The sequence below is a fragment of the Haliotis rufescens genome, unplaced genomic scaffold (genome assembly GCF_023055435.1).
Source record: "Haliotis rufescens isolate VD_foot unplaced genomic scaffold, xgHalRufe1.0.p SCAF_14, whole genome shotgun sequence".
Taxonomy (NCBI): Eukaryota; Metazoa; Mollusca; class Gastropoda; order Lepetellida; family Haliotidae; genus Haliotis; species Haliotis rufescens.
This window is the reverse complement of record NW_025963824.1, coordinates 5,045,129-5,060,055: the sequence shown is the minus strand read 5'-3', so window position 1 is coordinate 5,060,055 and position 14,927 is coordinate 5,045,129. Positions and strand designations below refer to the sequence as shown.

General features: G+C 45.0%; 1 protein-coding gene across 1 annotated transcript; it reads right to left on the bottom strand.

The window, feature by feature from the left end:
- Positions 1 to 948: 948 nt before the first annotated feature.
- LOC125379297 lies at positions 949 to 2,253 on the bottom strand. Its single transcript, XM_048395572.1, has one exon. The coding sequence runs from the start codon at positions 2,251 to 2,253 to the stop codon at positions 949 to 951; it is 1,305 nt and encodes a 434-aa protein (XP_048251529.1).
- Positions 2,254 to 14,927: the final 12,674 nt, after the last annotated feature.

The following is a 14,927-nucleotide window of genomic DNA, read 5'->3' as shown; positions in this document are numbered from 1 at the left end:
GATTCAAATTATGGACCATCGGATGGCGACGGAAATAACGCTCAGCCTTTTTCCGTGCCTTCCTAGCTTGCCTGCAGTCATTGTTAAACCATGGTTTACGGATGTGTGGATTTACAGAGGACTTTGGAATACAATCATCAGCTATTTTGTACAGTTCATCAGTGAACACCGTAATAGAATCAGGAACATCAACAAAAAGATCAGTATGTAATTTGCTCGTACAAAGTAATTTGAACAAAGGCCAGTTAGCCTTTGTGAAGTTCCATCATGATGATGGAGGAACATCAGTTGGAATTATTGTTTGAAGAATAGTCGGGAAATGGTCACTTCCACAAAGGTCGTCGTGGACTGACCATTCGAATTCATTCAACAGATCGGAGTTGGTAAGTGATAAATCAAGAGAAGAATAAGTGCCTGTTCCAGGATGGAAATAAGTTTTAGAGTTATCATTAAAGATGCATAAATCGTTGTTCGAAATGAAATCTTCTAATAGCTTACCTTTACTGTTCGTGTCAGCACAACCCCAAAGTGAATTATGCCCATTCAAATCGCCCATAATGATACAGGGCTTGGGGAGCTGGTCATAGAGTGCCTGAAGATCAGTTTGGTGAAGAGTAGAAGATGGAGGTACATAAAGCGAACACAATGTGAAAACAATGTTGAGGCTTAAACGGACTGCAACAGCTTGAAGTGGAGTATTAAGTGGAACAGGGCTATGTATGACACCCTGCCTCACCAACACTGACGATCCTCCATTAGCCCTAGGTCCTGGAGGAGAAAAGAAGTTATATGCATCATATTGCCTCAAGTTGATTTGATCATTATCTTTAAAATACGTTTCTTGTAAACAAAATGCTGATGGTTTAAAATCCTGTATCAATAACTGTAAATCATTAAAATTATTCTTTAGTCCCCTGCAATTCCACTGAATAAGAGTATTGGAGCCATTCATGGAGGCTCAACTGGAGTTCTTGAGTGAGAGGGAGGTCCACTCCCACGAACCGGGAGTGAGGGACTGACCTCCATCGCTAGAGGCTCAAATGGATTATGAACCTCTACTGTGGTGTCAGCAAGAGAAGGCAAATCCAAGTGCTGGAGAGCCCTTATCTTTTTTAACTTCTTTTTTTCCGTTTTAGTCAGATGGGCTTCGCCCTGAATGTTTTTGGTGACTTTCACATGGCTGGGTTCTGATGGAGGTACCGTTTTCTGAGTTTGCAGAAGCTGAGGTGCTGATGTTAAATGGTCTGTCTGGGAAGCTGAAGTAGACTTCATAGATTGAGATGTCTGTGCATCGTCGATGGTAAACTGGTCATCTTTTACCCAAGAGATCAAAGTCTGGCAGGATGTAGAGGCTGTAGTAATTTTGAGAACTGGCGGCGGAGAAGAGACTGCAGCTGAATAAGTGATATTTGCGGGTGATTTTGATGGAAGTTGTACCAATTGTTTGGCAGCAGAATAAGAAATATTTTGCGTGTGCTTCAGTTTTAAGATCTGTGATTCTGATACGAACACTGGACATGATTTGGATGAGGCCACATGCTCCCCATCGCAGTTGGCACACTTGACATCATCTGTGCACTCGGAACCTTCGTGAATTCCACTGCAACGGAAGCATCTGGCCTTGCGAGTGCAAGTTTTTGCCCCGTGTCCAAACTGTTGACACTTGTAACACCGGAGAGGATTTGGAACATAAACCTCCACTCCGATGTTAAAGTAACCGGCTTTAATAGAATTTGGTATTTTAGCAAGACAAAAAGTAAAAAGATATGTGTTAGTTGGGATAAATTTTCCATCTTCTGATTTTCTACTGAACCGCTTAACAGCAGTGACCCCTTGATGTTTCAATTCAGCAGCAATCTCTTCTTCTGCCATGTCAGAAAGACAGCGTGCGCGGTCCCTGACAATGCCTCTACTTGAATTTAGTGTCCTGTGCACCGAAACAACAACCTGGGTGTTAACAAACTGCTGTAGACCCAGCAGATTGACAGATTGTTGTCTCCGTGCATATTCCACAAGGATGGAACCAGAACGAAGACGTGTAACATTGGTAACTTCTCCACAGGCACTTTGAATGCCTTTCGACATAGCGAAAGGATTTAGTTTTAAAGGATTGCCATCAGCAGATGCGATGACAATGAATCTCGGCCAAGAATCTGCAATCTCAGTTGATGTTTCTTCTTCGTCAGACGTTAAAGAATCGACATGACGACGTTTATTTGTTTTGAAAGAACCAGATAGATTGTGGTGAGCCATGGTGTTATGTAGTGATTCAGCACCCCTGCTCCCCACCCGCCATCGAGTGTCAACAAGGACGATGTCACAGTGGAAGCCAACCTGCAACACCAGGGATACAGAGGTGCTATACTCCAGAAAATATAGACTTGAAAAGCTATGAGATCAAAAAGAATAAGCGTCAGGCTGGTTCGGCCCATAACACTTTCCCCAAGAAACACAGAATTCAGAGGTCTCTATCTCCAGATTGGCCCATGAGCCACCGCCTTCTGGCATACGAACAAAACAATGATTTTGACAACAAAGTTTAGCGTGCAATTATATTCTTAATAATATAGCCATGTATTTCATGCTAGGGCATGACGTGACCAGCCGATTGATAGAATCGGGCCAATTCTACCACCCGTCTAGGCGAAGTAAGGGTCGAAGTAGTGTGTTGGGCAAAAGGAACACTTGTTCCTGGCTCCAATGCCCTCAACCACCAGAATCCCGTCCTCCGCCGACACAGGGGCGCAACCCACGGCAAACGGGTTGCCCAATTTGGTCGCCTTTTACGACCAGCAATGGGGTGCTGTGGACAAATTCTACCCCGAGTCCACACGGGGGAAGAGCTATTAGCGTTACCCAGCACTCACCACGGGGGTGTGTGTTTATAAGGCAGAAAAGAATTTGTAAGTAAACAAAAGTAAAGGGTATTCACTAGAGCTATGTGTATGGCGTGTTGCCCTGAATAGACAAGCAGCCCAGTTTGAATTGAGCGCGCTTGACAACTTTCAAATTGTTTATTGGTCATAATGGTTTCGTTAATTTCAGGCGTTAGTAGAAATTACAGTTAGTGTACAACTCATGTAGTCATTTCAAATTGACCGCGCTCGCGAGAGCGTGCGACGTGGTTTAATGAATGCAGGGTGTGTATTGAAAGTACGACCATACCGCAATAGAGACGGGTTGTGTCAACATGATATACGCCGGGTAATATAGGTAGGGAAAAAAAATGTACGTCTAGCTGGATCAAATTCATCTTGTACGGTCTACACGTTGTACACCATGTACACCATGAACGTTGGACAACCTGTATGGAAAAAAAATATAGACAAAATAGATAAGACTAAGCAATCAGCAAGCTAGCGGTGAAGTTTACGTTTAGCGCGCAACAACGAGGTAGTCACGTCACCCTGCTGAAGGCAGCCGGATTTCGAATCACCCGCGCTGCGTACTATTGTGAACCATTTGTATAGAGGGCGTTCACTTATTCAACCCTGTCCCGACTTGCATAGTTTCAATGCTAGCTTTTCCATTTAATCTATGACAAATAAGCCCTACGGTTTGAGTTTTAACCGTGTAACATGCAATTTTGAAAATAGATAGAAAACTGATAAGTACATGTAGCATTGTGACGGCACGAAGCTAGGTTTGTTGGGAAAGTGATGGAAGCAATCTATAGGACATTTTCATGTTTACAATACTCTCCCTTAATTCGAAGAGAGAACAGAGTTTATCATGGAAAAATGTTTCACGAGGAAAATGTTTCATTGGAAATATATGTCGAAGCAGGTTTATTCATATCTATGATGACATTACTTTCTCCTATAGACTCACGTGTTTAGACATGTTTGAACACGTCTACCACGTCACGTGTGCATCACGTGACTAGGCCCGCAGTATATGAAACAGATTTGATCCAAAAGGGAATCATTTACAGCGCAGAGACCTTCCGTACCACACTGAATGCTTTTCACTTTGCTCGGTGTTATCGCTTATTACCTAGAAGATCACAGCACTTTCCTTGAGTCATGGCAACGAGCAGTACAAGTCCATCTACGGGATCCACAAAGCAAGCAGTGGGTTCATCAGAAGAACACAGAGAGAGTATGTTTCATATCAGCAGTAGTCGCTACATCAAGGCTACCCGTTGGAGTGGAGAGTTGAAAATAGACATTCGTCAATACGAATGGAGTGCTGAAGGCTTACTCTATCCCACCAAGGCAGGTATTTGTTTATCTCTCGATCAATGGGCGCAGCTGAAGGTTATTGAAAAGACTGTGTCAGACTCGTTAAGTCAAATCCTGAACAAGGAAGATTGCTCTCTCTGTCTACCGTTAGGGTGTAACGTTTTCCTAACCATGAACTCGCCCAACAAAGTCGTGGATATACGGCAGTGGTGACTACCCGATGGCGAACGGGAAGTAAAACCGACGCGCAAAGGCATGGCTCTTAAGCCAGAAGAATGGCGTCAGCTGCTCAAAGTCAGGACGCTACTGGATGACTGTATGGCATACAATCCACGCAGTATGTGTACGTTATAATGAAATGTGACTGTGCAGACTATACGTTGACTGCATCATGATATCATTTTCTAAATATAACCGATATAAAAAGAAAGTACACCACGCATACTGTTTCATTCAGGCATGAGACTTCCTTACGAGTCACATCCTTCCCTGCATGCTAGCTGAGAAAGAAAACTTCCATCCTATATAGAATGTCGAGTGACAGAATGACTTTCTGCACCTGGAAGTACGTGCAACGCGAACCCGATCGGATCCACGAAACCATCGTTATACAGTCGTCTAGATGGTTTCAACATCGGGAACATTGTATACAAGATGCCGAGATGAAAGTCCCCAACGAGGATAAGAAGTTAAAACGAATCATCACTAAGAAGATGAAAGCTATCGTCGTAGATGAAGTGGAATCGGTTGAAGTCACTGACTACATGTTGTCGTTACTGACGCTATGCTATACTGTGGAACTGTGTAAAATTATCAAACGACTCGCCGTCCAACTGTGTTTCGGTTGCATGTTTGAACAAACTGACAGTCAATACCATACTTGTCAGGACTTGTCTGACCAACACAAAATACACCAATACATAAATACAGCCTTAGACGAAGTGAATGACGATCGTGTGATTGATCAATGGATTCGATTGATTCACGAAGATCCAAGCGTAAGCAGCGTGTCTTCCTACGCTATCTGTCAGTATCGGTGTGAGGACCATCTGGACACTCACTTCAAAACAGGTGACTGGTTAAAAGACATACAGGACCGTGTATGGAAAATGTTGTATTTAGAAAGAGCATTCCGGTGAACGGTATGCTGTTTTATATAATCTGAAGTAGCATCTCAATAGCTGTACACTCATGTTTGCCTTGTATGTAATAAATAATAGTATTGAACAATGCATGTGTCTGTTATCATTGTTGTGTATATAAAGAGAGTGTGCCCAGATGGGGCGGTCACAGTTGAGTTTACCTCACGAGACAGAAACATGTCTAGTAAGTCACATGTAACACCGTCGTCGTCTCGTCAGAAAGAGTTGGAGAGCTATTACTTTAATCCCAAGTCCCCGGGTGCGTATTACGGTGCCTCCAAATTTCAACAAAGTTTAAAAAGACGTGGGAAAACGGTTGGCGTGTCCAAGGTAAAAGCCGAATTGAGCAAGCACGATGCTTACACGCTTCATAAGTCGGTGAAACGCAAATTTCAACGACTCAGAGTACTCGTCAACCGAATAGATCAGCAGTGGGATGTCGATCTGATGGACATGAGTCGCTATGTTAAAGTGAACGATGGTATACGTTACCTGCTGATAGCCATTGACATTTTGTCACGCTATCTATGGGTAGCCCCTTTAAAAAACAAGAAACCTGAGTCCACTGTCGAGGCATTCAAAGATATCTCGTCGCACGGTCGCAAGCCACAAACCATCAGAGTGGACAAAGGTACGGAATTTAAAGGGGCATTCCAGGATTTTATAGAGCACCAGTCGATCAAACTGTTCGTCACTCAGAACGAAGACATTAAAGCGAATTACGCCGAGAGAGTCATTCGAACGTTGAGGTCACTCATAGCGAGGTATCTGACACACAAGAACACCCAGCGCTATGTGGACGTGCTATCCGATTTAGTGTATAATTAGTCACACCGTACACAGAAGTTTAGGCGAGTGGGCTCCTGCAGATGTGAATGAGCGAAATGAAATCAAAGTATGGAATCATTTATACACAAAACCATCACCATACATGACACACAAGCTCCATCCCTTTCAATATAAAATAGGGGATATCGTGAGAATCAGTTATTTGAGAAAACCTTTCGCTAAGGAACACAACTTGAGATGGACGGAAGAGTTATTTAAAGTAGCAGCCCGTTATCGACGACAGGGTATTCCTTTATACACACTGAAAGATTTTCACGACCAATTCTTAAAGGGACGCTTTTACGAAGAAGAATTACAGCGTGTCGATAAAGATCTAGATGCCGCATGGGATATTGAAAAAGTGTTAAAGAAAAGAAAGACAAAGGGAAATTGTGGGCAGGCTGGCCATCCAGTTTTGATTCCTGGGTAGAAGCAAGCGAATTGAAGGACAAGTAAAATGGATAAATACATCGTGTTTAACAGTGCAGACTCCCGGGAGTATTATCCAGACAACACGCCTTACCGTTTCCAGGTGAAACTGTCTCCACATTTGAAACTGGATGGCATGTGGATGGTGGCTCTGTTAGAAATGAAACTAGGCCGAGTCGAGTTGAAAGATATCAATAATACCACCATTGACGTGTTGTGTAATCAGTGCGACAGTTCACACGTGGGTGAGAATTATCTACCTTAATTGAGACGACTCGATCTGAGAGACGGACCCAATTATTATTTTCACCAGCCATGGTACTTACCCGTTATCGTGAGAGATACGTCAGAAATCGAAGTGTATATAAAGTGTGCAGAAGGAACATCGCATTCATTTCTGAAAGAGACCGTGAACGTGTCACTCATGTTGCCACGGTATCCCTTTCTGACTTAAGCACGATGGAACGGAAACTATACATTCCCGACACTAAGAAGTTTGTGGACTTTTTAGTAGATCGCAGAAGTAAGCATGAGGGAAAACAGCTGATCAAAGGTCGACCCAGGTCGCGAATCATTCCCATCGCACCCTACCCAAAGTATCACCCAGCCGCGACTCTAAATTGAACGTAACAATGACGTCACCCAATCAGAACGTGGTCCAGAGAGCCGTGGTGGCTCAGAAACGAACTAAGGCTATAAAACGCAAAGCAGGAGACAAGATTGTCACTTCGAAGAAAAAGTACGTCGCGAGGGTAACAGCTCTAAACGATCCTTCATCGAGTTTAAAGATATCCCCGCTATCGACCCCAGAGACATCTTCAACCGGTAACCATGTCGGTACTGACGGAGAAAGAGTTTACCGAAGCCCTGCCAAATAGCTTAGATTTATTCGAACTGCCACCCTATCAAACCAGCATCCTTCAACATTACTACGAGAACGAGAACATAAGGCGCCTGTCCGTCATCACCGATTCCAGTCCGGTGGAATTTCACATACCCAATGGAGGGAAAGACTACATCGACTTGAGCAAGACCCGACTTCACGTCAAACTCAAAGTCACTCACACCGACAAAACGCCCTTAGCCGATAAAGATAAAGTAGGGCCCATCAACCTCACTTTGCACAGCTTGTGGAATCAGGTGAGCGTGTTCCTACAGGGACAACAAGTTAGCTCCAGCAATGCCGGTTACCCTTACAAAGCTCTCATGGAAACCGTCCTTGACTACGGCGCCGATGCCAAGTCCAGTCAGCTAACCAGTCAGCTGTATTACAAAGATTCGGGAGAAACCGTGCTTGATTTTAATGACCCTGATCCTTACTTCGGTGGAAACGATGGGCCCATCAACCGCGGAAGCTTCATCGCCGGAAGCAAGTCGCTCACCCTAATGGGGCCCCTCATGGAAGACGTGTTCGGTTTCGACCGTCATCTGGTGAACGGCGTGGATGTGGGCATCAAGCTATTCAGATCCAACACATCCTTCGTCTTGATGTCGGGAGAAAGTAGCGAGGAATATAACATTGAACTACAAGACGTGTACCTGAAAGTATGCAAACTGAGGATCAACGACGCTCTAATCGTGGCCCACAACAAACAGTTCGAAAAAGCCAACGCCCTGTACCCGTACGAACGATCCATGGTCAAGATGGCCTCGTCCAGTCTGAGTTTTAACTGGGATGCCATGTTTCAAGACGAAGTCCCGAGTCGACTCGTGGTCGCCTTGGTGAGGTCCGATGGGGTGAACGGATCGTACACGGCCAATCCCTTCTGTTTCCAAGGCGACATTGTTAAAAGCATGTGACTGTACTTGAACGGTACCAGTGTACCTGGACGACTGTTAGAGTCGAACGACGTCAAGGCTTACGCCGGTCTGTACGACTGGAATAACGAATGGCGTAAAGACAAAGGTTTGAACTTGGACCGCACGGAATTTTCCGTAGGTCATGCCTTGAACGTGTTTAACCTGCAAGACATACAAAGCGACAGAGGGGAATATCTGAATCTGGTCAAGTCGGGTAATCTACGACAAGAAGTCCAGTTTGCTCAAGCCCTCGCCCTTACCTTCAACGTCATCGCCCTGGCCAAGTTTCCGGCCCTCATCAAAATCGACCAAAGCCGTAACGTGTTTCTAAAGTAGACAATGTACAAACGACAGTTACAGTGTGCCATCCGTAGCGACCCCAGCCTCCGTACACACGTAGTGGGTGTGTACGCGACAGATACATTAGCTAACAAACCGTACCTTTCATTGGAAAACCATGGGGATGTGTGGCTAACACGCACCTAGCACTTGGCGAGGGTCAACATTGGGTTGCCTTTTACTTTGACGGGTGTGGAGTTGGCGAGTTTTTTGATAGTTATGAACAGAAACCCAGTTACTATCATCGTGAATTTGAATATTTTATCAAGAAACATTCTCGCAGTTATCAATATAACACGTCTGTTTTACAGCAATCTAGTTCGAGTGCTTGTGGATTCTATTGTTTATATTACGCGTTACAGAAATGTAGAAATAGTGCTAGTTTACGAGATATCGTACAGATGTTTTGTACAGACAAAACACGCAATGATGCGTGACTCACTTTATCTGTGACTATTTCAAGTACTGTTTCATGTGTTCTACGATATAACACGATCTTTCTTCCTGTAGAGTGGTAGACGAGTCAATAAAAACAGAGAAAATGTCTATTGTGTTTCAGTTCTATATATGACATGGATGTATGTAAGTTGGGTTATACGGTTTTCATGATTATTTAAGATCAAAGTCTCACGAGTACGTTTCATTGTCGAGTGTGACACCGTACGATTCAGACATGGCGAGATACGTCCTGAGACATTACATGTTTTCAGACAACTTCTTTCGTTGAATGATTACGAAAAACAGTGTTTGATAAGCCACCCGACCTCATCGTGTACTGTTACGGGGTGTGGCAGGATCTGTACGCCGACGTGCAGCAATCTATTGCTCGCATTCAGTTTCACGAATCTTTGCCCAGCGAAAGCCAACTACGTTTGTGGTCCGATCAGTCGAGCAAAAACATGATTCTCGTGTTAGACGATCTCATGATGGACATATGTACCAGTTAACTCATGTTAAACGTGTACACCACTTTGTCGCATCATCTGGGTATTACCGTATTCAATCTGCTACAGTCCGTCTACACTAAAGGTCCCTGTTCACGGACGGTGAGCGTGAATACGCATATGTTCGTCTTGATGAGCAATCCACGTTCCGCTCACAAATACAAGATTTTGGCCTCGCAAATATTTCCAGGTCAAAGCAAGTATTTTTCGGAATCTTACAAGGATGCGATGGAAGGGAGGAAATTAGGTTATTTAGTCGTGGACGCCTCGCCGTACAGTGACCCGGAATACGGACGCTTACGCACCGGTATCTTACCCGACGAACTTTGCATCATCTATTTTCCGAAATAAAAGCGACAAACACGCTTTAATCGAGTCAGTCTTACAGGCACCGCGCTATGAGCAAGGTCTACTTTTGGACGATCGTGTGTAACCCGCCGCCCTCTACCTTGTCAGTAAGAGCTACCCCACACCAGACCGAAGAGATCACCTTAAAAGAGAGCCCTACGTGGTTTTCATCGAAGGAAGCGTGCATCACATCTCTTAAAGAAGTTTGGCGGATTGGAGTAGACCTACCCGATTCATACGGCGGGCCTGTAGGTTATACGTACAAAACGGTTCGCTTCAAACCATGAGCAAGTGTATTCGCGATAAAGTGGATTTTCTCCACGTACTGAGTCGGTCTAAGCCTGTACAGCGTAAAACATTACTGTCTCATCTGTCCAAAAAACAGTTACATAACATTATCATCGGACACATTCCCGTGAAGGATCGCGAGAAAAAGACCTTGTACCAATACAGAAAGATCATTCGGTTACTAGCCAGCAAATGGGAAGGATACACAGCTAAAAGGGAGTTGCTGGTTTCTTTTCACTTTATATTACCACCTTGTGTGAGAGCGCTCGACAGGTATTTCGCACCTGAACTTGACGAAACCCATGATCCTGTTATCTCGCGAGACATACCATCGCCTGATCCAACCTCCTCCGAAGATGGAAGCCAACCCCCCTCCAGCCCTGAAACCCCCACCAGCCCCTATGCCACAACAGCAGCAGACTCCAGACAACACTACAACTGAGGAACCAACGGCTGAGCGGGACACGGTCATCCACAATAACATCGCCTCACATATCCCACAAACAACAGGAGGAGGGAATGCAACAGTAGGGAACCCACCCCTATACTGTCAAGATGTTTTATATCTACTGTTACAACGCGTCCACCCGAACGACCAAAAGGGAAAGTTAGTGTCGCTATGGCAATATCTCAACAAACAAAAAGAGCTCGGCCGCATTAACTGGAATGCTAACCTCGAATGGCTGGATAAACAGGGACACCCTATTAAGCATTCTAATGTGATTGACTGCATTCGACAGTTTGTGTTCCACAGTAACGATGTAAAAGATGTTGTATTTCAAGCATTTACCCGTCAACTGAAACATCTACCCAACTCACAACCCTTTTTCTCTCAGGTGGGAAAAGGCAAGAGAAAACGAACTCAACCCATGTTCGTGCGTGGCAAAGTGAGGGACGGTGTTCCCGGTGCGAAGAAGATATTCAAACCATTAGAAACTTTAAAATAGTATGGAATCTCTCTTGTGATGACAAGTTGTTAGTTTTAAACGTGAATTGATAGAAAGTTTGTCTCATGTTGCCACTGGAAACTGTGTATTAAAATGACTATACTGTCTTATGTATCACCATAACGAGCTGTTAGTAATAAACACTAATCGATAGAATGGAAGTCTGGTGTTGTTTGTGTGAATGTTATGCGGTACATAGAATCGCAGTACGCTGAAGTCGCTCTTAAAGGGCCTGTCCCCTTTGCGCCTACAATAAGCACCCTACCCACACCCCAATTCGCTAACAATAAACATAATAGCGCATAGCATCGCCCTCCGAGACTAGGGTGTAGAATGGCTTCCATGAAACTAACTTTGCCTCTTTTGCTTCCAGCAAAGGAAACCAGTCTTATTTTCTCACGCGTGTCGTCAACCGCAAAGGAAACCAGTCTTATTTTCTCACTTAACAGCAAAGGAAACCAGTCTTATTTTCTGATAGTTTGCATTATGTAGTGAACTTATAGAAGGCAGTACATTCTGTTCCGAGTGGGTATGGGACTCGTATGTGAATGGATGTATTATTTCATACACGGCTTCTAGAAAGTAGACCTACATGGTATAAGACAAAACAAGACAACCAACACTCTTTCCGAAAATACATAGATTTATTCATGTAAATACATTTGAGAAACCAAAATATCACAGGTAGCGACAATACTTTTGAAAAAAATACTTATGTTTATCACAATATGCTTCTAATAATAATAAATAAATAAATAACTATAATATGTACACTACTGGAGTTGAGGGAATGCGCTTGGGACTTCTTTTTTTTTTTTTGTTTGTTTGTTTGTTTGTTTGTTTGTTTAATTTTCTGCTAAATTTTCTAAAAGTTCGGCCAAAAAGGTGTCGGTGTCATCTAGCGTTGACTTTTCGTCACTACGTGGCCAGGGGCAAAGCTCTAGGTCTAAGGGAGCGGTGTGAACGCCGTCAGCTAAAACTCTGCGTTTGCAGTACAGATAAGTCAACCCCTGTCTACGCTGGTGATACGTGCACATGGTGTTGCCTTTTAGCCTCAATCCGCGGTTCGAACCTTCCCCAGGAACTCTGGTGCGCAAGACCTGCCGAAACGCAATTAGAGGCTTTTTCAATGTGCGCCTGGAAATGCCTTTCAAAGAGAATTTCACCTTGCGCAGGATTTTGCCGATCAAGGGAGGATTCGAACGGCAGCTGTTGTTAGATTTATGGCAACGTTGGCGGGGGGGGGTCGATGGAGGAGACGTTGCGCTGTCTGTATCGTCGAACTCGGCAAGGGACGCGGAATGCGCTCGAGAGTGGATTGGGATACGGCGTAAGTCTTACTGCAGAGCCCAATCATTTCCTCTCCTTCGTACTTGAGTTTAAATAAACCCGGCGTACGTTTATCTTGAAGGGCGTGCGTGGAACAGCATGTGCGTGGAAACCAACGCATGGCGACGCCATCTCGCGTCCCGCATAGTCCCTGTAATTGGTGATCATACTCTGGCTTCATGTGGGAATGGATCACCTCTGCTAAACACGGCGCACTGGGCGCCATGTAAGCTGAATCCGCATCCATTTCGCAGTATTCAAAATCACTATGATCTACGTACACATCCATGAAATCGTAGTAAAATTGAAGCATGCACAACTTGGCGTACTGCAAAATGAAATAACCCAGCTGCACCGGAGTATCTAGGCGGAGTAATTTCTTGGCTTTCTCCACCTCAAAGTACTCATTTCCCAGTTCCGTCAATTTGCGAAGCTGGGATATGTTCACTTGATCACTCGCTGCCGTCTGACCACTCTCGTACGATACGGTTTGGTGCTTCTCTTTGTTGATCAACACCAAACCGTAAGCAGAATTACCTGTCAGTTTTGCCGTATCACCGCAAATAGATTTGTTAGGGTCGCTGTCGGCTCTCGTCTCGCCGAGCATACATCACTGACAAACCGTTGGAAGCACGGTTTCGGAGTGTACTCTACGACCTGATACACGCGATCGACCACCAGACCGTGTTCGAGATACCATCTCAACAAAGGTGTGGCGATCATCATTTTATGCGCCTTCACAACGCCGACGAGCATGCGCGGCGGTTTTGTGCTTAGGTCGTTCTCCCGAATATAGTCTTGCATATGTTCCCCCAGCACCTCGAACGGAACATCTGCGTTACAGAACAAGGGAGTCATTTCCTCGAAATACTCTCGAGGGGAGAGACGAGTACCGTGGGGGTTCTGTCCAGGGATCCACTGTAGGGGGGTATGGATGTCTGCTTCAACCATGCCAAACAGTTCCCCGGTCAGCACCCCTTGCAAGATCCGACGTTCGCTCGCACCACCTCTGTTGTTGCGATAGAACGTCGGCCGTTTGGCGTGGATATAACGGGCTAGATCACGATTGTTGCGCAACTGGGCGAGGAACTCGCATTCACGCATTTCTACGAGTTCATAGCCTTGACTGCGGATAAATTCAGCACGCAACAGTGTGTTCTTGCACCGCTGTTCCAAGAGATCTTTCAGTTGAGGATCCCTCCTAGCATTTTCGGTGAGAAAACAAGGATGGCGTGAAAATAACATCCGTTATATTCCAGGTCTTTTCTTGCTGTCTGGAATAAATCGCTTCGGGTTTAAATCCGTTATCCGCATGACACCGTATGAATGGACCTGTCGGCATGTCTTGATCGATGGCCCACAGGTACAAGGCATTCGCGTCGTATCCGACGATGCGACGACAAGGTTTAGCCGGATCACTGCGGATGCACGTCTGCCCTGCTTTGTGGAATCTCGTGAATATGATAGAGGGGCCACCGACCACATTTTGTTTGATAGTGTGGTACAGATCTTTGTTCTGTTCTCAAACAGAGCAAAGGTGACCCCCTCTCTCTCGCTTTCGCGAAAGAGTTTTTGACGGGTCACACCGGGTACCGACATGGTGGTTTTAAAGAGGTGTAACACTATCCAGTAAGGCCAGAGGCTGTGTAGAGGTGAGCAGAAGAAATGGGTCAGTGACCAGGTGATGGTCATAAATCAGACAGTGTTGACAAAGAGTTTCCCCGTGTGCTGTACCACGAACTGGTGTCGACCCCCCCTAAAAGGTTCAAGTGTCATTTCATGACCAGATGACGGTTATAAATCAGACAGCTGTTGACCGGTTTATCGTACCGCGAACTTGTTTCGACCCCCCTGAAGATTTGAGGGTCACAGCCTTCCTACATAAACTGCACTGTCAGTGTATCGGGGAGAGAGGCAGAGAAGGGCGCTGAACACTGACCAGGACCAGACCGACAGAGCAGTCCAGAAGAAAACGGAAGAAGAACACGAGCCAAGCTAACAGTCAAGTCACAGCTCAGAAGGCCAGCACACTGGGACGAGCTCTGGTCACACTGGGTCACGCCTGAAACAGCCCATAGCCTCTCTTACAGTCTCTGCCACGCCCTTGTTAAGTATTCATTGTACCAGCATATAAAAATGGTCCTTGTTATTAAAAACACCTGCTGAAACCGAAGACCGTGTTTGTCTGTTGTGCTACATATAGAGCACGTTGGGGTTCTTCTTTGGTGCCGAGACCAGGATCCCTCTCAAAACAAAGGAACAGCCTGGGACAAGTGAAGATTGACGCTCAGACCAGCTTGGGTAAGTAGCTCAGATTTCTTCTGTTTCATTTATCGTTATGGCTGGCCA